The 23,629-nt window shown below is 44.7% G+C and overlaps 1 protein-coding gene across 1 annotated transcript in view; it reads right to left on the bottom strand.

Annotated features, from left to right (window-relative positions):
• Window positions 1-260: 260 nt before the first annotated feature.
• The window catches only part of LOC144691321 (NACHT, LRR and PYD domains-containing protein 3-like), a 43,582-nt gene continuing 20,213 nt past the window's right edge, over window positions 261-23,629 (bottom strand). Inside the window, 8 exon segments of the mRNA XM_078559323.1 lie at window positions 261-384; window positions 1,223-1,389; window positions 6,997-7,162; window positions 9,250-9,420; window positions 11,454-11,624; window positions 12,993-13,005; window positions 22,633-22,802; window positions 23,166-23,252. Of these exon segments, the coding sequence (XP_078415449.1) occupies window positions 291-384; window positions 1,223-1,389; window positions 6,997-7,162; window positions 9,250-9,420; window positions 11,454-11,624; window positions 12,993-13,005; window positions 22,633-22,802; window positions 23,166-23,252 (1,039 nt within the window). The 3' untranslated portion in view covers window positions 261-290.

The following is a 23,629-nucleotide window of genomic DNA, read 5'->3' as shown; positions in this document are numbered from 1 at the left end:
GGGCCTCTGACGTCACCATGGGAGATGACGCTCACTCAGCTCGAGCTGGTAACTGGGAAATGGCCACTAGGATTTAAATCTGGAGCGCGGCCGGTTAAAGGGGAGGGACAGAAACTCGGTTAAAAATGTTGCTTTAAAAAATTCTTTCGAGTTATCAACAATCACAGATTGCAACTCTTTTGAGTACAATCACAGCTCTTGGTTTCCGGGAGCGGGACATGAACCCACAACCTTCTGATTCAAAGGCGAGGGTGCTATGGACTGAGCCACAGCAGGAATGTTTATCAATCCTAAGGTTCGCATCTCACTCTCAGTCCAGATCTGGTTCCCTGCAGCGGCTTCAGCTGATTTTCTCCATTTTGACTGAACTGATTGTCCCTCAGCCTGAAACAGATTAAGGATTAAACAGGAATAAACAGATTGAACAACAGTGTAAATAATAGGGAGACTGGAGTTAATGGGCCAAATCTCCTGCTAAATGGGTCATCAGAGACCAGACATAAGGCGGAATATGGGCAGCGGGTCCTTGTGAAGTTCTGACTCGCGGGCCTACGTGGGACTTGCCCCAGATGTTTAAATTTCCACTGGGCAATACCCCTGCTTCCCGGGACCCTGTGTGAATGTCTCTCACTCTGGGTTAGAATCGGAGACTTGGGACAAATCCACAGGATTTACCTGGGTAGTTACCCAGGAAATGTTAAACTGTAAAATATGGTCTAATACCTGGGTAACTCCACAACCGAGTCCCCCAATCACCCACTCCCCAACCCCCACTGACCATCAAACTACACCCACACTACCCGATTAACCCCTCCAACCACGCCCACCAACCCGACTATCTCCTGACCCTCCCAACTCTGTCCTTGTCCAAATCTGACTAAACACCCGGCTTTCCAGCCCGACCCAACAACGCCGCTGACCCAGCCCCATTAGCCATCAACCTGACAGCATTAACCCCCCGACCCCGCCGACCCCACCACGCTCCCCTGACCCGACTAGACTCTGCTCGGATGGAGCTCCCCGGGGAGGAGTGGGGGGTGGGGGGCGGGGGGGCGGTCACTGCTGAAAGTCCTGGGAGGAAAATGAAGCAGTTTCAGTTTGGGAGAATCTTGTCGAACAGCGGCAATCCGCTTTTCATTGTTGCTGTTTGATAGATTCAGGCCAAGTCATATTTTAAAATCTCATTTATATTTTAATTATTACACTAAAAATTAACACTCACTCGATCAGATTCAGAGTCCTGCAGGTCAGGATGAAGCGGCGGAGAGCGGGGACAGATTGGTCTGTGAAGCGGTTTAATCCCAGATTTAGATCCGTCAGTGACCGGTTTGTACTGAGAGCGGAGGCGAGATCCTCGGCACAAGAATCAGTGAGACTGTTACCACGTAGAATAAGGATCAGGGGGAGAAAAATAACAGGAATCAGAGTAAATCCACAGTGTTTTAACGAATACTATTAATAATAATATACAGTAAGAGGCATTACAAAAGCACAACAGCCATTTATAAAGGAAAAATAAAACACTGTTAATGCTGCTAATTAAACATAAATATTATATAATGGAAATACTGAGCAGATCAGGCAAGTATTTGCAAAGAGAGAAACAGAGTTAAGCATAGAAACATGGGAAATAGGAGCAGGAGTAGGCCATTCGGCCTTTCGAACGTGCTCCGCCCATCATTATGATCATGGCTGATCATCCAACTCCAAGGTCTGCTCCCGCTGTCTCCGCACATCTTTTGATCCCTTTCGACCCAAGAGCTATATCTAACTCCTTCTTCACCACATGCAATGCTTTGGCCTCTACCACTTTTTGTGTTCGTGAATTCCACAGGCTCACCACTCTCTGGGTGAAGAAATTTCTCATCTCAGTCCTAAATAGTCTATCCCATATCCTCAGAGTGTGACACCTGTTCTGGACTCCGCCACCATCGGGAACATCCTTCCTGCACCTACCCTGTCTAGTCTTGTTACAATTTTATAGCTTTCTATGTGATCCCCCCTCATTCTTCTGGACTTCAGCGAATATAATCCTAACCGACTCAATCTATCCTAATATGTCGGACCCTCCAACCCAGGAATCAGGCTGGTAAACTTTCACTGCACTCCCTCTACAGCAAGAGGCCTGAAGGCAGGGCGGATGGTTGGTGGAGCTGAGAGATCGAGTGGCCTAATGAACGGCCACAGGGGAGCCTCTGGCATCCACAAAACATAATGCTTCTCTATCCATCACTGGTCACAGACTGTAGTCTGAAGAACGTGTTGGAATAAGAACAGAATAACTAGGAGCAGGAGTAGGACCTTCAGCCCAGAAGCATTCTCTGTCACTTGATAAGATGATTGCTGATCTGATTCTGGCTGATCTGATTCTGGTTGATCTGATTCTGGCTGATCTGATTCTGGCCTGAACTCCGCTTTCCTGTCGGTCTGCCATAACCCTCGATTCTCTTCTCAATCAAAAATCTACCATAACTCAGCCTTGAATATATTCAATGGCCTAGTCTCCCCTAGCCTCTTATGAAGAGAATTCCACAGACTAACTCAATTTTTTCTCTTCTCAGGCTTAAATGGGGACCCCTATTTTTTAAAACAGTGTTCCTCAGTTCCATTCCCACGAGAGGGAAAATCCTCACAGCATACACCCTGTCAAGTCCCCTCAGGATCTTATGTGTTCAATAAGATCAACAAAACTCAGCCTCCTGAACACCAATGGGTATAGGCCCAATCTGCTTAACTTTTCATCATAAAATAAACGGCTTCATCCCAGCAATCAGTCGAGTGAACCTTCTGTGAACTGGTTTTAATGCAATCACACCCTTTCTTAAGTAAATAGACCAAAACTGTATAGTTTACTCCAGATGCTGTCTGACTAAGGTCCTGTATAGCTGCAGCATAACTCCCCTACTGTTACAATGCATTCCCCTTGCAATAAAAACATATGAAATAGGAGCAGGAGCCCGCCATTCTGCCCTTTGAGCCCACTCCACCATTCACTGAGATCATGTTTAGTCTTCCACTTCAACAATATTTCCTTCTATTAACCCCGTGATCCATGATGCTTTCAATGTCTAGAAATTTATAAATCTTAGTCTTAAACATACTAAATGACTGACCCTCCTCTGGGACAGTCAATTCCAAAGATTCACCACCCTCTGAATGAAGAAATTCCTCCACATCTCAGTCCTAAATGGCCTGCCCCTTATTCTGAGACTGTGTCCCCTGGTTCTAGACACCCCCAGCCTGGGGCAACGTCCTACCTGCATCTACACTGTCAATCCTTGTAAGAATTATGTATGCCTGAATGAGATCACCTCTCATTCTTCTAAACTCAAGAGAATAAAGGCCCAGTCTATTTAACTTTTCCTCAGCACGCATTGTTCCAGGAATTGTTTTAGTGGAACCTTCATTGCACTCAGTCTAAGACAAGTATATCTTTCGTTAGGTAAGAAGACAAAAACTGCATAGAATGCTCCTGTTGCCGTCTCACCAAGGCAGTGAGACATCTTTACTCCGACACTCAAATCCACTTGTAATAACAGCCAACATACCATTTACCTTTTTAACTGTTTGCTATACCTGCATGTTAGCTTTAAGTGAGTCATGAACAAGGACATTGAAATACCTTTGAAGGTCAACGCTTCCCATCCTCTCAGCATTTAACAAATGGTCTGTATTTGTAATTTCCTGACAATGTGGATAACCTCACATTTCTCCATGTTGCATTCCATTTGCCAAATTTTGGCCACTCAATTATCCTTTCCATATCCTCTTGAAGCATCTTTGCATCCTCCTCACAACTCACACTTCCACCTAATTTCCTGTCACCTACAAACTTCTAAATATTACATTTAATCCCCACATCCAAATCATTGATATTGATTGTGGAGAGCTACGGCTGTGATCCTTACGCTACCTCATTGTACGACATCGACGGGTCTCCCCTTATCTATTCTGCTGAATACATCCTCAAAAAACCCCAACAGGTATGTTAAACGTGATTTCCCTTACATAAATCCATGTTGAATCTGCCCAATGCTACCATTATTTTCTAAATGTTCTATTATCACATTATTGCAGAATCTAACATTTTGCCTAATACTTATGTCAGGCTAACAGATCTCTAGTGCCCAGTTTACTCTCTCCCTCCTTTCTTAAACAACGGGGTTATATTTTCCACCTTCCAATCTGCAGGAATCATTCCAGAGGCTACAGAATTGTGAAATATGATCACCAACACATCTATTATCTCTGCAGCCACTTCTTTCAACACTCTGGGAGTTAGATCATCAGGTTCAGGGAATTTATAATACATGAATAGGATGGGAATAGAGGGATACGGACCCCGGAAGTGCAAAATGTTTTAGTTGACGGGCACTATGATGGGCAGAGGCTTGGAGGGCCGAAGTGTCTATTCCTGTGCTGTACTTTTCTTTGATCTTTTCTTTCTTTGTTCTTAGCTACTTTATGTCCCAGTAATTTCTCCAATACTTTCTTAAACAAATATTAATATCTTTCAGTTCCTCGTCTACATTAGTCCCTTGATTCCCATTTATTTCTGAGCAATTTTTACTATTTCTCTCTGTGAAGACAGACACAAAGTATTTGTTATTTTTTTCTGCCAATTCCTTATTCCGCATTGTAAATTTTCCCGAACTTGCTTGAAATGGAACCACATTTATTTTTACTAATATTTCCCTTTTTACATACCTACAGAAGCATTTACAATCAGTCTTTGTGTTTCTTGCTAGTTTACTCTCATATTCTATCTGTTCATTATGCATCCATTTCCATGTCCTTCTCTGCAGATTTCTAAAATGCTCCCAATTCGCAGGCATTCCTTTTTCTGGAAACTTAATACATCTCTTCATTTCATCTAATACAATTCTTGATTTCTTTCGTTGGGGCATTTTTTGTTGCTGGGTTTTTGTGTATCAAAGGAATGTATTTTTGTTGTAAACACGTCACATTTCAAAGCCTTGAATGGAAATGGGGTAAAGACACCACTGAGATTCACACTCAATATCTTCTGTTTACTAGACAGTCGTTGGAACTGCTTTATCCACAGCACCCAGATAAACGCCAGCATACCAATTGTCTTCCTAATCACTTGCTCCACTCCATGCCTAGTGATTCATGGACAGGGGCTCCCAGATCCCCCAGTACCGTACAGTCCGCAGTCTTTCTCCATTCAGGTAAGATACTGCTTTTATCTTATTACAGCCAAAGAGAACATATTCACAATGTCTCACATTAAACTCAATCTGCCAATTTTTTGCCCATTCACTTCACCTATCGAAATCCCTTAATAGACTCTTTATGTCCACTTGACAAGTTACTTTCCTACCTTTGCGCCATCGGCAAATTTAGCTACCATGCATTCAGTTCCTTCACCCAAGTAATTTACACAGTTATTTGAGGCCCCAGCACTGACCTTTGTGTCACTCCACTAGTAGCAGTTTGCCAAACCGAAAATGGCCCTTTACCCCAACTCTCTGTTAGCTGTTAGCTAATCAATCGTCTATAGATACTAATATGCTACCACCTGCATAACAAATTCTTATCTTCTTATCTTTTTTATCTTTAATGTCGCACCTTATCAAATTCCTTTTGGAAATCCAAGAGCACCAAATCTACAGATTCTCCTTTATCAATTTTCATGTTACTTCCTCAAAGAAATATAATCCATTCGCCCCATGTGATTTGCAATCCGCTGGGCCTTCCATCAATCCAGGGAATTTTGGAAGATCACAACCAAAGCATCTACTATGTCGCAGCCACTTCCTTTAAGACCCTATGATGAAAGCCATCAAGTCAAGGGACTTCTCAACCTTTGGATCTAATAGGTTCCCTAATACCTTTTCCCTCAGAACTCTGATTGTTTTAAATTCCTCCTTTCTTTTTACCCCTTGATTTTCAAGTATTCTGGGATGTTTCTTGAATTTTCTACAATGAATAGAGACACAAACTACCTGTTCAACGCTTCTGCCATTTCCTGATTTCCCATTGTTAGTTTCCTGGCCTCATTTTCTAAGGGACCTATGCGCACTTTAGTATTCATTTCCTTTATAAATAATTGGAGAACCTCTATCAGCTTTTATCTTCTAACTGTCTTTCTCTAATATTCTGCAGATAAAATGCACCTTTACTATGATGTCATTAATTAATCCAGTCTCTTTGAACATTCCCAGGTCTAAAATAGCCGTTCTGTGGTTGTCACTGGAACATACGCACTAAGAAATTGTCTTGAATACACTCTAGGGACTCATCTTCCAGGCAACCTTTGCCATTCTGCTTCATCCGATAGGTATGATGATTAAAATAAGACGCCATATTGCAGCACCTTTCTTACAGGCACACGTTATTTTTTTCTTGTATATTCTGTCCGAAAGTGTGAAGGTATTAGGGGCCTATAAGCTACTCTCACATGGACTGCAGCGGTTCAAGAAGTCAGCTCAGCACAACTTTCCCAAGGACAATTAGGGATGGGCAATTAATGTTGGCCTAGCCAGTGATGCCTGAATCCCAATATTGAATAGAAAAGTGACTTGTTACCTTTGCTAATTCATATTTCTACTCAAAATAATTCTACATCTTGATCTTCTGAACTAACGTCATCTCTGACTACTGTACTCATGTCATCAGTTATTAACAGAGCGACCCCGCCACCTTTTTCTAGCTTTTGACATCTAATCACTTTTCTCTTTTTCCAAAAGCAATGGCCACAGTGACCGGGGACAAACACCCAACTCTGAGGAGGAGGAGGGGAGACTTCACATTATTCCCCAACACCCGAGAGACAAAGATGTTTGGGACTGGAATCCCATAGCCTAGAGTTCAGAGAGAGAGAGAAATAACATGAATCAAACTAAATGTTTCTTTTTATTCATAGCTAACACTAACAGTAATGGACAGTGTTTTTAATACTAGGAACAGTGCTCAAATATATTGTTAAATATTCAGTTTTTCAAAACACAATCTCACACTGTCTAGTACTTACTCCAGTTTCTGTATTTTACAGTCCGGTCTCCTCAGAGCTACAGACAGTCGTTTCACTCGTGAATCTCGCAGTTTGTTATCAGCCAGGTTCAGATCTGTCAGTGAGCGATTAAAAATAGAGGCAAGATCCTCAGCACAAGAATCTGTCAGATCGGTGTCCCCTAGACTGGGGGGTGGGGGGAGAGTTCAGGAGAGAAAAAATAACAGGAATCAGGATAAATTTCCAGTTTTTTTTTAAAGAATATAACTAATTAAAATAATAATATACAGTGTGAAACATTCAAGAAACACAACTTGAAACCATGAAAGCAATCTCTAATTGATGCTGTGGATGTGAAATATAAAGGAATATTCTGTAAATAGTCAGCCTGGGAGACAGTATCTGTGAAGGGAGAAACAGAGCCCAGAGTCCCGCAGGCGGGCGCGTGCCTGACCCAAGCAGGCGGGGAATCGGGCGAGATGATGTCGGACGAGCGTCCTAACGTCATCGCGCACTCGTGCGATATTTTGCTTGGCGGGCACGCGCAAACGCTGAAGAGCTCGCGCGGACAATGAGGCGGGAAATTAAACCCATTAACGTCCCAATTGTCAGAGGGTTTTCGTGGCCCCTCCAACCTGAGGTTGGCAGGCCAGCCAATCGACCAGGCGACCTTTACATTCTTGATGAAACCTCATCCAAGGGAGGGATGAAATCTCCGTTAGGATTTAAAATAAAAATAAATCTCCGTGGACTGTTTCTTTTGTGAGGCCTGTTTTCAGATGCTTGATTTTGCTGCATGGGCAGTTTTGCAGCACATTTGTGTTTTATATTATTATTTGGGGGTCTGCAACTCTCTGAGGCATCTGTCTGCCTTCAGGGAACTCACTGGAAGCGCTCCCCAGCACTTACAGTGAGGTCGGTGCCGGCCTTTTCCCTCCCCCAGCGGCAGTGCTGAGCCTTTCCCCGGGTACGCTTCACACTGGCTGCCTCTCAATTGACCAAGCAGCGTAAGATCATGGTCGCGGGCCTGATCGGGCAGAAGCACATTTCACATCCGCTCCCAGGCTCCCCGATCATGCACCCGACAAGGGAAAAATTCAGGCCAAGTTAATGTTTCAGTTTGATGAGCTTACAATAGAACTGGGAAAAGCAATGTCTTGACTGGTTTTAAGTGACAGTAAATTGGGGGGAGGAGGATTGCAAAATGGAAGTGCACCGATGATTAACGTGACAGAACTGGCGAGGGTACAAAATAAATCACTAAACTCCACACCTGAAACCCGTCTGACTCGTGTGTGGACATGGAGGGAGGAGGGTAAAGGAATGGAGTTTGTGGTGGGGAGAAAGATAATGGCTGTGAGGTCAGTACACAGTGTTAGCCTTACAGCCTTATATGTGACTAAGGATAAAAGTGAACTTGGTCAAAAGGTCTTGCCCACCCAGCCACTGGCAATGCCCAGGCAGCAGCATTGGCTGTCAGAAGCCTGTCAGCCTCTCTGTGGAGAGCCCCGGTCAGTCAGAGTTGACTCCTGTGCTGCCGTGACTCAGTGGGTGCAAGCAGGAAGCATCCCTGTGTCTCCATGATGGGCAGTCAGGCTGTCACCAGCATAGACTCGTGTATGTCTTTGATGGGTGAGTAACAATGGACAGTTACGTGCTTGGAGAAGAGAGCAGACAATGTTGGGGAAAGATCCTAGATGGGTAGCTACATCCAGATCTTGTCATCCTTAAACCAATGGAAGATGAAATGCTGGAGCTGGGAAATTGGAAGCAGGGCGGGCAATCACTGACGGTGAGATGGTTGTGGAGCTGAGAGAGTGAATGGCCTTATGGATGGACACAGGAGAGCCTATGGAGACCACAAAACAGAGTGAACATGTATCTGTCCTTAGTCAAATGGAGTAGTTTGAATGAAATGTTAGAATGTGCATTGCCCTATAATCACACTTCTCCTACTCACAAATCAAGGGCTGTGATTGGGGGCCAGCCATCCACCTCTGAGGAGGAGGAGAGGACCTCTGGGTGCACCGTCACATTATTCCCCAACACCCTTAGCACACAAATCTGCTGGACTGACATCCCTTAGACAGGGGGGTTAGAGAGAGAGAAATAACAGGAGGAAAAGTAAATGCAGTTTCATTTTCATTAATAACATTATCACTGACATTAATAATAATGGACACTGTTTATTTATTTTTCTCATAGCACTTCTGAAAATGTACTGTTAGACATTCAGTTATTATCAACATAATCTCACACAATTTGGTACTTACCTCAGTCTCTGTAATTTGCAGGCCAAGTTCTGCAAAGCCACAGACAGTACTTTCGCTCCTGAGTCTCCCAGTCGATTAAAATCCAGGTCCAGAACTGTCAGTGACAGGTTTGTACCGAGAGCAGAGGCAAGATCCTTGGCACAAGAATCTGTGAGATTGTTCTTCTGCAGACTGGAGATAAGGGACAGAAAACCAACAGGAATCAGCAAAAATCTCCGGTGTCCAAGGGAACAGCATTAATGACAATAGTAATGTATAGTGTGAGACACTCCATGATACAGAGGGAAAATACTATTGATGATGAAAATCTGAAATGCAAATAGAAAATAATGGAAATGCTCAGCAAGTCAGACACTATATGTGAAGAAAGAATTAGCGATAACAGTTTGAATATTAAGCTCACCCGCCAGGGTGTTTTTAGGCAATGGGTGAGAGTAAAATTTTTGGGCTGGGTTTCCCACCAGCCGAGACCTCTCAGCGATTGACGCTGGGGTGGGCGGGGCGTCATACGGGCTACCCGCCCTCGCCCCAGTTGAGGCCTTTAAGTGGCCAATTATTGATCACCTGAGGGCCCTCTCCCACCCAGCCTCAATTTTTAGGTTGGCGGGAAGAGTTCCTGGGTCTGGTGGAAGCCCAAAAATAACCGGATTCAGGCCTTTGGTGGAAGGGGCCGGGGGCGGGGAGGTGTCTCCATCAGAAACCCCCCTTTTAACGTCGGGCATCCCCCATCCCCCTTACCCCCAGCTGCCCCACACAAGTCCAGTGACTGCAGGACCTCCCTCCAACCCTCAATCTCTGACACCCCAATTGACTACAGTCCAGCGCCATTCCTCTCCTATCTTCCCCTTCCAGAGATCCCCAAAACTTACCTTTTCCTGGACTCCCAGGATTAAGACTCTGGGGAGTGCATGCAGTCTCATTCCTGTCCACAGCAGCTTCTGGCACTGCATGAACTAGAGAACTGCCGGCCAATCTGATAGTCTGACAGGTCTCAGAGGCAGGACTTCCTCCCAAGTGAGGAGTGGAAGTCCTGCCTGCAGCCAATTAACACTCATTGGAGCGTGAAATCTCCGTGGGACAGACAGTGTTGGCGGAGATGTGTTCCCCACCGAATCTTCGGATGGCGGGATGGGAAACACCACCATCCTAAAAAAGTTAACTGTAAATGGAAGTAAAGTGGGAACAGTTCAGAACAGATTGAGAGTTGATTCTGAATCACACATTTGTGTCATTCTATTGCGCGCTGAACCACGTCATTCTCGCTGTAATTCTAGGGTCACGACCTCAAAGGGATAATTTCCCTGCTTGCAAGACACAACCACCGCATCCCGAAGTCCTTGCCCGGGGTTGCAAGAGGACATGGAACATCAGTGATCAGGGGACGGAGTTTGTGGTGGGGACGAGGATAATGGCCGTGAATGCAGTACACAAGGTGAAGCTTACAGCTTCACTTATGACTTATGATGAAAGTGAAATTGGTTGATAGGTCATCCCCACCCAGCCACTGGCCATGGCCAGGCAGCAGCATTGGCTGTTAGAGACATGTCAGCCTCTCTGGAGGGCCCAGTCACAGTTGATTTGTGACAACCAAATGGCTCCATGCAGGAAACATCCCTGTGGTGTCATGAAGGACAGTCAGGCTACACCAGTTTAGGCTCATTCCAGACTTTGATGGAAGGTGAAACGCTGGAGCTGCGAAGCCTAGAGGCTGGGCGGCAATCACAGATGGTGAGATGGGTTGTGGAGTTGAGAGAGGGAGAGTGGTCTAAAGAATGGATACAGGAGAGCCTCTGTTGGCCACAAAGCATCGTGTTCATGTGTGCGTCACTGTTCACACACAATAATCTGAAGGGTGTGTTGTAATGTGCATTGCCCTCGAGTCACTCTTCTCGCTCTCACAAATCAAGGACTCCTGTGACCGGGGGACAGCCCACCTCTGAGGAGGAGGAGGAGTCCTCAGAGGGTGCACCATCACTTTATTCCCCTGCACCCTCAGCACAAACATCTGTGGGACTGACATCACATAGATGGGATTAGAGACAGGAATTACATGAATCAGAGTAAATGGGGATTTTTAAAATTAATAACTTTATCACTGGCACTAGTAAAATTGGACAGCGTTCATTTATTATACCAGTAACAGGGCTGACATTGTTTTGTTATATATCCTATTATAAACACAGTCTCACACCATCTGTACTTACCACAGTTTCTGTATTTTACAGTCCCGTTCCCTCAGAGCCTCAGACAATAGTTTCACCCCTGAATCTCCCAGATTATTATGATCAAGGTCCAGATCCGTCAGTGACCGGTTTGTCCTGAGAGCAGAGGCGAGATCCTTGGCAGCAGAAGCTGTGAGATCATTACCATACAGGCTGAAGATCAGAGGGAGAAAGATAACAGGGATCAGGGTAAAGTCAGTGTTTTAAAGACCATTAATGACAATAATAATATATAGTGTGGGAAATTCAAGAAACAACTTCCATTTATCTAGTAGGTCAAACACTATCGTTTGTGTAAATCTGAAATCTAAATAAGATATGCTGGAAATACTCAGCAGGTCAGGCAATATCTGTTCAGAGAGAAAAAGAGTGAAATGTTTCTGTCAATGCGCTATCATTAGAATTGGGAAAAAAATCAGTGAATCAGCAGGATTTAAGCAACAGGGAAATGGGGATGGGAGGGCGGCAAGGAAAGGACAATATGAAAAAGGATGATGATACAAAACAAAAGCACAGGATTCCCATGTCCTTCTCCGGGTTCCTAGGGAGGGGCATGGGATGGTCAATGGCTTGGGAATGGAGTTTGTGATGGGGCTGAAGATAATGACTGGAATTTTACTGGAGGCGGTGAAGGCCTGATCAGATTGTAAGTGGGTGTTTGGACGTAGGGTGAGGGTAGTCAGAGTTACGAAGGCGATATTATCAGAGCTGACAGGTGGGACGAACCGTCCACTTCGGTGGTGCAGACAGGGGACGTCCCGGTTCAGACAATGCTGGCGCCATCTGTAAAGGCAGGCAGCAGTAATTTCAAACACAGCAGCCCTGGAGGGACTAGTGGTTACTGAATGAAGAGCTGAAATGGCAGAAGACAGATCAACGTTGCACGCTGATGAGTGCTGCATGCAGGAGACATGCATGTGGTGCCATGTGGGACAGTCAGGCTGCCACCAGTATAGGCTAGTGTGTCTCTTCGATGGGTGAGTTACATGAAGATTTCTATGCTTGCAGATGAAAACAGCTGACGAGATGGCCTGAGCTAAGATGGGTCACTGTACCCCAGTGCTCCTGATCCTTACACCCATGGAACATCAGACACATGAACTGGGAGATCTGGAGGCAGGGCGGGCAATCACTGATGTTGGGCTGGGTTGTGGAGCTGAGAGAATGAGTATCCTAATGGATGGACATAGGAGGCCCTCTGGTAAGCACAAAACAAACATTTCCCTAGAAACACTATTTTTTCTTTCGCAGATCGAGGGCTGTGACTGAGTGACAGCCATCCACCTCTGAGGGAGAGAAGGGGAACTCAGAGGGTGCACCGTCACATTATTCCCCTCGCACCCTCCACAGGTGCAGGTACTATCACGACGAGAGATAGTCACATTCCATTAATAAATGAGTCACAATCTGGTGAACAGCACAGACACGCCCGAGCAGCTGATGGAGACAGTAATAGCCAAGGTCGCTCACACTCGGAGGGCTTTGGGAGGGAAAGGCAATGTCAAGCCTCAGGCTGATGACATGTAACCAGCTTCTTCAACCAGGCAGCAGATGTTGGAACTGCACCATGAGGTATGTCAACATGAAGAAGCTGTGTGTAACCAGACACAAAGGATGCGGGAGTTAATCCAAGCTATAAGTATTGCTGTGTCCCGGGCATGAGTGCCCAAGGCATCCTCTACTGAGAGATTGGTGACCTTGATGGACAGTAAATCCAGCTGACCAACGATTGGAGATACATACTGACATGCATGTCATCACAACCTCCATGAGCAATGGCTGGGTGAGAGGGGGTGAGGTGACTGGAGTCACCACCAAGTTCTCGGACTTCTCAGGTGAGCAGGGAGGGTCCAGTGTGCCCTGAAAGTGTATAGGAGTGACTGCCTGCAGCATCTGGGGGCTCCTCTCAGGGAGCTCCTGGATTTGGCAGCGTGTCCTCCACTGCTCTGATTGTAACACCAGCACCTCACAAACCCACGATAACAGGGCCTATTCCAGTATCTGTGCAGGAGGCCCTCAGTATGCTGGGGCCCTCCAGACCTCAGGGAACCAGAGGACAACCGCCATCGTCATTGAAATCCTCGGAGGAGAAAGGTAAGCACCCTGCCTCCACCTCAGCTGACAGCGCAGGGGGTGCACAACGTAGGAGCCCCCATCATCACTTTCAAAGGTTCATCTTATTGCACTTGGGTTTCACAGGGTTATGTTGTGTTGTGACATATCACATTCCTGTGTATGTGTCTTCAATGAATTTTAAGAAGGTGCATCACAAAATTAATCTTTCACCAGTATTTTAAAGAACATTACTGGGCCTTTAACAGTTCACTGGCTCCTGCAAAGGGTGACAATGGAAGGACAACACAGAATGAGTTCAATTCATTTCCAACATTTTTGCCTCATGTGCTAACGGTTCCAGGGAAATGTTAAGGACATTCAAAGAAACAGCAACAGAGCTGCACAAGGTGGAAGACAATTATATTAAATGGGTGTCTAAGTAAAGACTCGTATGGAACACGTCTGTAGGTGGAATCTCAAGCTTCACTTGCACATCTAGACCAGGTGACAGTGCAGGGACGGTGATATAGTTCCAAGTCACATTCCTGACTTGTGGCCTTCTGGATAGTGAAGAGATTTTCGGGTGTCAGGAGGTGAGTTATTCACTTCAGAATTCCAAGCATCTATGGGGCGGGAGGTGGGTGGAGGTGGTGGTGAGGTTATATTCTCTCTTGTTGGAGAGGGTAATTGCCTGGCTCTTGTGTGGTGCATTTGTTACTTGCCACTTATCAGGCCAAGCCTACAAATTGTCCAGGTCTTGCTGCACAAGAACAAAGAAATAGGAGCCGGAGTAGACTGCTCAGACAATATGATCATGGATGACCTAGGGCTTCAACTCCACTTTCTCACCCACTCCCCATGTTGCTCAATCCCACGAGGGACCAAAAACCTGTCTATCTCAGCCTTAGAATTATTTATTCAACGATGGGGATCCACAACCCTCTGGGATAGAGAATTCCAAAGATCCATAACCCCTCAAGTGAAGCATCCGTCCTTAAAGTTCAGTAGCCTATACTGAGACTGTTTCCCTGCAGACAGAAGTTAGGGATCTAGGTAAGAAGTTAGCAAGCGCGGCCTGAAAAGCAGTAATCTCTGGATAACTCCTTGTATCCTGCACAAGTGAACACCGAAATAGGAGGGTAAGAAGATTAATTAGTGGCTGGAAAGATGGTGCAGGGGAAAGGGATTTCGAATTGCTGGGACTTTGTAACCAGCACTGAGGGTGCTGGGACCTCTACAGGCCAGATGGATTGCACCCAAGCAGAGCTGGAACTGATTTCCTGGTGATTTGCTACTTATATTGAGGAGGGTTTAAACTAACTTGTCAGGTCTGTGGGAAGCAGGAGGTAATATCAGAGAGGAATACGAAGGAAGGCTCGTAGAAATATATAGGACTAGAGTAGTAAATAGTAAGTTATTAAGTCCGTACAGAGTAAGGGAGAACAATAAAGTCTAAATCAATGTTACAGAGCATGTTTGTGAATGCATGGAGTGTGGTAAATAAGATTGGTGAGTTCCAGGTGCACGTGCCATGTGGAAATATGGTGCTGTGGCAGTAACAGAGGCCTCGCTCAGCCAATGGCAGGGCTGTGTATTAATTAATCCTGAATATAGGGTTTTCAGGAAAGATAGGAAAAGCAGAAAATAGAATGGGGTGGTTGGAATGATTAAGCAGAATATTTCACTGCTGGAGAAAGGGGATGATCCAAAGAGGTCAAGGGCAGAATTTACGTGGTTAGATCTAAGGAAGAGAAAAGGTGCAATTACATTGCTAGTCTATAGGCTACCAACCAAGGGAAAGATTTAGAAGAACAAATTTGCAGGGAAATTCCAGGGAGGTGCAAGAATTAAGGAGTAGTTATAATGGGGAACTTTAATTATCCAAATATAGAATGGGATAATTTTAATGTGACATACAGAGAGGGGCAAGAATTCCTAGAATGACCAGGAAATTATTCTACAACAGCGCGATTCCAGTGTGAGGAAGGATGCGCAGCTTGACATGATTCTTTGGAATGAGATAGGCCAAGTGGATCAAGTATAAAGGAGTGATCACTGTATCGTAAGCTTTAGGCTGACTATGGGATAAAACAAAGAACAGTCCAGAGTAAAAATAATTAATATGGGGAAAGCCAACTTTAATTGTCTAAGAATGAGCCTGACCCAGTTAAAATTGACTGTTTGAGCCAATAATCGTCAAACGTGTCTGGCCTCCCCCATTGAGGATGGGAATATTGGTGGAGCCTTTTCCTGCAGTGAGCTGTTTAATCGCCCGTCACCATTCACAACTGGATGTGACAGGTGTACAAAACTTTGATCTTATCGGTTGGTTTTGGGATCACGTGCATATCCCATTAGTTGGCATGCAAGTTGTCCTGGGTTGTAGCCTCACCAGTTTGGCACCTCATTTTTCGGTGCAGCCAAGTCTAAGTCATTAACACATATCAAGAAATGTGATACTGCTCGTCCTGAAGCAACCGGTGGAGAGCTCCACTGTCTGCTTCCTCGAACTGAAAAACAACATCAACAACGATATTCTGTTTCCTGTCATTCAGGCAACTTTATATCCATGCTGTCACAGTCCCTTTTATTACTTGGGCTTTAACTTCGCTGCCAAGCTAATTATGTGCCTATTAATAGGTTTTATTTTAAATAACACTATTCCTTTTACTAATAATAACAACTTGTTTATGATTCAGATTATTAAATATGGAAATTATCGTCACTGGCAGCTTCGCCTTGAGTACTTGCTGCCCAAGTCTGTTCGATAACACTCCTGTGAAGTGTCTTGGGACAATTAACTATATTAAAGCTGCTATATGAATGAAAGTTTATGTTGTTGTTGATGACACCATGACTGATACTAATGATACCGTACAGTGTTCGACATCCCGTTATCAGAAACAACATCTCACACAGTTTCTGAATTTTACTGTTGGGTTATTGGGAGCTACAGACTGTGATAGCTTAATCATTTTGATAGTTTATTAACTGCATTACCAATATATTTATGGAAGTTTTACACTTTTATTACAATAAATGGGGGCTGTATAATAGGATGGGCCGCGCACAATCCATTGACTTCGGCGGGGTCTGGAAAATTCCGCTGATGAGAGGGACCATAAAATTCCACCATGGGAATTGTAGAAGCAATAATTGTTTTGTCCATTTTTAAATTTTGATTCATGTCTTTGAGAATGACTTTAAAAATTTTTTAAAGGTATTATTCCTGAATTTTGCAGTTTTTTGCAACTCAGGTCCAGACTCATCAGTGCCCAATTTGTGCTGAGAGGGGAGCTATGAATATGTGAGGCTGTTACTATCGGGCTGGAGATCAGAGAGAGAAACATTTCACGAATCAGAGTAAATCTATGGTGTTTATTAATAACACCAATACTTGTAGTAATGATAACGTGCAGTGTTTATTAGTGACACAGTTACTGATACTCGTAATAATTTACAGCATCAGACATGCAGTTATTTTAAAGAAAATCTCACAGTCTGGTGATTTGCTGGGAGTCAGAGCGGAGCTGCGGGAGACAGTTAGAATCTGAGGACCGCCTGTAAATAAAGACCAGGGATTGCAGAGTGGCCGACTTTAATGGCAGTCATAGCAGAGCTTCAGGATGTAGTCAGGAGCTGAGGAGTGCCGACAAAAAAAGACCAGGGATTGTAGAGCGGCCGACCTTGCTGGGAGTGGGCAGGGAGCTGCAGGAGGCAGTCGGGAGATGAGGAATGCCTAAAAATAAAGACCAGGGGTTGCAGAGCGGCCGACCTTGCTGGGAGTGGGAGCGGAGCTGCAGGAGGCAGTCGGGAGATGAGGAATGCCTAAAAATAAAGACCAGGCGTTGCAGAGCAGCCGACCTTGCTGGGAGTGGGAGCGGAGCTGCAGGAGGCAGTCGGGTGATGAGGAATGCCTACAAACATGGAGCAGGTATTGCAGAACGGCCGACCTTGCTGGGAGTGGGAGCGGAGCTGCGGGAGGCTGTCGGGAGCTGAGGAATGCAGCGTTTCAGCTGCTGTCAGGAAGCAGTGGCGGAGGGGGGCGGGGGGGGGGGATTGTGACGTCACAGGAAGCCAGTACGTTGATAGGCCGGTAAGTGCCCAGTGGGAGGGACAGTGTGAGCGCTTTGACTGGTGTTGGACTTAAGGTAGATCTATAAATAAAAATAACTAAGACTTTGAAATTATATAACCCGAAAGTTTAAAACCTTAAAATTAAAATTTAAACATGCATTAAAAAATGATTAAAACAAACACCTGAAACACATTCCTGTGTATTCAAGAAGCGTATAACTTTTAGTTGTCAGTGGTACTCACATTCAATAAGCACAGTAAATTGTAGCACACATAGGAATTAAGTCATTCAGTTAAGTGAACTAAATAACATAGGTTAGAATGGCAGGACAGGTGTTACGTTGCAGCTGTGGGATGTGAAAACGCTTGGGTGCCAAGGCGATCCATGACAAACATGTCTGCAGAAACTGTAAGTAGCTAGAGGAATTCCAGACCAGGCTTATTGACCTGGGAGCCGAACTGCAGACTCTGCTCAACACAAGGGAGGGGAAGAAATGACTGGGCACTTTGTTCCAAAAGATGGTTACACATCTTAGAATAGGGTCACCTGTTTCTGTCAACAGTGCGGAAGAGGATGACATGGCTGTGGGCAAAACAGGTTACGGGACCAAGCATACAGCAGTGGAGGAGCCTCAGACTTTGCAATTATAAAACAGGTTTGAGGTGCTCACAACCTGTGTGGATAAAGGCGAGGCCTGCAAGGTGGATGAGCAGGCTTGCCATGGTATATTGTTACAGGAAGCCGTTCATGTGTGGGTGAACAAATAGGAATGTACTTATGATAGTGCATAGTATAGTGAGGGGAATTGACACTCTTCTCTGTAGCAAGGAGTGAGGATCCAGAGAGCTGTGCTCCCTGCCCAGTGCCAGGGGTCAGGACATCTGTTCAGAGCTGGGGAGGAACTTGGTGGGAGGGGGAGGATGCAATTGTCATAGACCATGTAAGTACATAGGCAGGAAAAGGAAAGAGGTTCTGCAAAGTCAGTGTGAAGGTCTAGCTACCGGATTAAGAAGCAGAGTCTCAAAGGTACTACTTTCTGCGTTATTACCTGAGCCACGTGCAAACTGGCAGAGGACAAATTAAATTAGAGAGACAAATGCGTGGCTCAAAGACTGGTGTGGGGAGGAATGGGTTCCGGTTTGTGGGGCACCAGCAGCAGTACTGAGGAAAGTGGGGGCTGTACCATGGAACGGCCCACACCTGAACCATGCTGGGATGAGTGTTCTTGTGAATTGCATAAGTAGGGAAGTAGAGAGGGCTTTGAACCAAGCAGGGTGCGCGGGGAAGGGAGGGGGTGGGGGTGGGGGCGGTGAGTGAGGGATCAAACTTGGCTAGATGTGGAAAATCAAGGGGTAGAGTCAAGACAGGCAAACAAAATAGCCATATGAGGAATGAGGGACAGAGAATGGCAGGAAAGGCCAAAGGGGAAGGACAGAGAATACACCCACAGTCAAGACTAGATTTTACAAAGGTCACAAAGGCAAAACTATTGGCTTTGTATCTGAATGCATGAAGCATTCATAACAAAGTAAATGAATTCATAGAGCACACTGAAGTAAATAAATATGACCTGATGGCCATTATGGAGACGTGGCTGCAGAAAGACAAGGATTCAGTCCTGAATACTGAGGGGTGCATGACATTGAAGAAGAATAGGAAACTCGGTAAAGGTGGAGGGGTAGCACTGGTAATCAAAGATGGCATTGGTGCAACAGTTAGAGATAACCTTGCTTCAGGAGATCAGTATATATAATCGGAATCAATGGGGATGAGAAATAATAGGGGAAAAAGTCACTAGTGGGAGTGGTCTACAGGACCCCTAACAGTAACCACAATGGAGGACAAGAAGAAATATTGGGTGGCTGTGATAAAGGGGCTGCAATAATCATGGGTGATTTTAATCTAATTATAACCTGGAAAAATCAGATTGGCAGTTTAACCTGGATCAGGATTCCTTACAATGCGTTCGAGATAGTTTCTTAGTGCAGCATATTCTGGAACCAACCAGGGAGCAGGTTATATTAGACTTGGTATTGTGTAACGTGACAAAATTAATTAGTAACCTGAAAGTGAAGGCACAACTAAGTAGCAGCGACCACAATATGATGTACTTTACATCCAGTTTGAAAGGGAGGAGAATGGGTCTGAGACTAGTACCTTAAAATAAAATAAGTGCAACTATGTGGGCATGAAAGCTGAGCAAGCAGAAGTGAACTGGGATACTTAGCTTTAGGATATGTCAATAGAGAAACATTTGAGGGATAGTTCAGAATGTTCAGAATAAGTATATTCCTACGATAAAGAAAACATCCTGAACTTATTTAGATAACCATCCGTGGTTAACTAAAGAAGTTCAGGTCAGCATCAAACTTAAGGAAAATGCATATAACAGTGCAAAGATGAGTGGCAGGACAGATGATTGGTCAGAATGTAAAGAATGGCAAAGCATGACTAACAGGTTAATCAGGAGAAATAAATTAGCGCATGAGAGGAAGCTAGCTAGAAATGTAAAAATGGACAAGAGTTTCTACAGGTACTTAAAAAGGAAAAGACTAAGAAAAGTGAGTGATGGTGCTCGAGAGAGTGACAGTGGGGAGTTATTAGTAGATAATAAGGAAATGGCGAATGAAATGAACAAATATTTTATTTCTGTGTTCACTATAGAGGATACAAAAAACATTCCAGTAATAGCTGCAAATCAGAAGGTGAAAGGGAGAGAGGAACTTCGTGAAAATTCAATCACTAGGGAAGTGGTCCTGAGCAAACTGATGGAGCTGTGGGCTGACAAATCTCCTCCCCCTGATGGACGACACCCTCGCGTCATTAAAGAGGTGGCTAATGAGGAAGATGGTGTGTTGGTGCCAATTTTCCAAAATTCACTGGATTCTGGAAATGTTCCATCTGATTGGAAAGTTGTAAATATAACCTGTCTATTCAAGAAGGGAGCGAGGCAGAAAACAGGAAATTATAGGTATTTGTTGTGGGGAAGTTGTTAAAATTGATCACTAAGTCTGTGATAGCTTAACACTGAGTTACACTCGGGTAATCTCATAGAGTCAGCGTGGTTTTGCGAAAGCAAAATCATGGGCAGAAAGGGAGGGGGTTTGGGTGGGGTCGGGCGCAATCCCGATGGGCGCCCCAGATCGAGGCCGCGCCGCCATTGTGCGTGGGCGGGACACTTAAAGGCCGCCCAGCGTGACGCACGCCCTGAAGCGCTGAACGCTCCCTGTGGGGGCAGCGGGAGTGGGGAGGGGGGATTCCCTGAGCCGGGGCCTGCGCTCTTTCACACATGCGCGGGTGAAAGAGGCAGAAATCTCCCTGAGGCACGGAGCGGCCTCGCGGAGATTAATTGTGGAATTAAAGGTTTTATTAAAGAAACAAAAAATTATTGAGACATGTCACCTCATGAGACAGCGTTTATCAAATGTTTAAAAAGTTTTCATTTAATTAATAAACCCTTCATGAAACCTCATCCCACCCATGGATGAGGTTTCATGAAAAATGTGAAGTCCACCTGGACTCTTTGCCTGCCCCCCAACCTTAAGGTTGAACAGGCAGCATTCTGAACTACTTTAATTACTTTCTTAATGGCCTCAATAGGCCTTTGACAGTTTGGCTGCGCACCCGCCAAAGTGAAAATCTAAATAGCGCGTGGTGACCCCGAGACTCCCGTCCGATGTCACCGTGCATCATTTCATGTGTCGCCGAGCAGGCCCCACCCACGTTCGCTAACCCGAAAATTCTGCCAATACTTAACCAGTTTATTAGGAATTATTTCAAGGAGTAATATGAGCTGTGGATAAAGGGAGCATGCAGACATACTGTACTTAAATTTCCAGAAGGCATTTGATAAAGTGCCATGCCAAAGGTTACTGTGGACAATAAATGCTCGTGGTGTAGGGGGTAACATATTAGCATGGATAGGAGATTGGTTGGCGGGCAGAAAGCAGAGTATGTATAAATGGGTCTTTTTTTCCAAAAAGCAGGGTGTGTCGAGTGGAGTCCAGCAGGAATCTGTGCTGGGGGTCTCAGCCTTTTACAATTTACATCAATGATTTACATGAAGGGAGCGATGGCACGGCAGGTAGATTTTCAGATGACACAAAGAATAGTCTGGAAAGTATGTTGTAAAGAGGATAGAAGTAGGTTGCAGATGGATATAGATAAACTAAGTGAGTGAGTAATAATCTGGCAATCAGATTATAAATTAGGAAATTGTGAAGTTGTTCACATTGGCAGAAATAATAAAAAGTAAAGTATTATTTAAACAGGGAACGACTGCAAAATTCCGAGGTGAAGATGGATCTAGGTGTTCCAGTACATGAGTCATAAAAAGCTAGTTTGCAGGTATAGCAAGTAATTCAGAAGGCTAATGGAATGCGCTCCTTTTTAAAGGGGAATTGAACAGAGAAGTAAGCATGTCATGCTTCAGTTACACGGGGCATTGGTATGACCGTATCTTGAACAGTGTGTAGTTTTGGTCTCCTTATTTAAGGAATGGTGCAAAACAGGTATGGAGGCAGTTCATAGGATGTTTCCCAGATTGATACCTGAAATGAATCGGTTGTCTTATGAGGAAAGGTTGGACAAACCGTGCTTGTTTCCACTGGAGTTTAAAAGCGTGAGGGGTGATTTGATTTAAGTATATAAGATGCTGAATGGTCTTGATGAGGTGGACAAGGAAAAGATTTTTCCTCCTGTGGGTGCGTCCAACAGTCGAAGTCACTGTTTTAAAAATTAGGGTTTTTCATTTAAGCACTGATATGAGAATTTGTTTTCTCTCAGGCAGTTGTGAGACTGTAGAACTCTCTGCCTCAGAAGGTGGTGGAGACGGGGTTTTGAATGTTTTTAAGGGCGAGCTGGATAGATTCTTTTTAGGCAAAGGAATCAAAGATTATTAGCAGTAGGTAGGAATGTGAAATTCAAAACACAAGCAGATCAGCCATGATCTTACTGAATAGCAGAGCAGGCTCGAGGGGCCAATTGACCTACCCCTACTCCTATTTATTATGTTCTTATGTACAAAACTCAGTTTCTGAATTTTTCTGCCTAGATTCCTCAGAGCTACAGACAGTACTTTCACTCCAGAATCTTCCAGTTTATTATTACTTAGGTCCAGGTTCGTCAGTGACAGGTTTGTACTGAGAGCGGAGGCAAGATCCTTAGCACAAGAATCTGTGAGAGCATTGTTGCACTGTCTGGAGATCAGAGGGAGAGAAAACAATGGAAATCTGGACAAAATACAGTCAGGGGTGAAATTGGACCTGTATGGAGTTGCAGAATAGTCAGCACTGCATCGGTCATCTGCGATATGGGTCTACTTCAATAGACCTCAATATCAGGTGTTCCCACAGACACCAGAAACTGTGATTTTACCTGTTTTACATCCCTACCATTTCCATGTCCATTTTCACCCTACTGATTAATATTAATCTTATTACTGATACCCATAATATCTTACACAGTGCTATTAATAACCTAAATCCTGATACCAATAATAATTATATACAGTGTCAGACTTTGGTTATTTTAAACACAAACTCACACAGTCTGGTACTTACTCCAATTCCTGTATTTTACAGCCTGGATTCCTCAGGGCCGCAGACAGTAGTTGTACTCCTGACTCTCCCGGGTTATTATAAATCAGTCTAAACAGAGAAGTGAGAAACATATTACAACAAGCTGAATTTTCACAATGCAGGCAAGGAACAGGAGCTGGGGTTATTTTGGGTCAGAAACCCACAACCGTTGGGAAAGTGATTAAAGTTATGATTTTTGCATGGGGCCGTCATTATTTGTCGTGGAGACAGATTTCCTGTTCACTTGGCAGCCATCACTGAAGCTGCTGGTTGTCCTGAGGGAGAGATCAGGAGTTTGTACCAAAGCCTCCCACAGCACCAGAGGGAAGTGAGATGTCACAGAGTTGCCCGAACTTGGCACCCAGGGCAGGGAATCCCCTCACATTATCGCTGCCAAACTGAAGGCAATGAGGGAGGGGGTGGGGACGAGTTCCTCTTCCCCGAGG

The sequence above is a fragment of the Cetorhinus maximus genome, chromosome 16 (assembly GCF_964194155.1).
Source record: "Cetorhinus maximus chromosome 16, sCetMax3.hap1.1, whole genome shotgun sequence".
NCBI lineage: Eukaryota > Metazoa > Chordata > Chondrichthyes > Lamniformes > Cetorhinidae > Cetorhinus > Cetorhinus maximus.
Note: the sequence above shows the minus strand (reverse complement) of the source record. Positions and strands in the feature narration are given on the sequence as shown.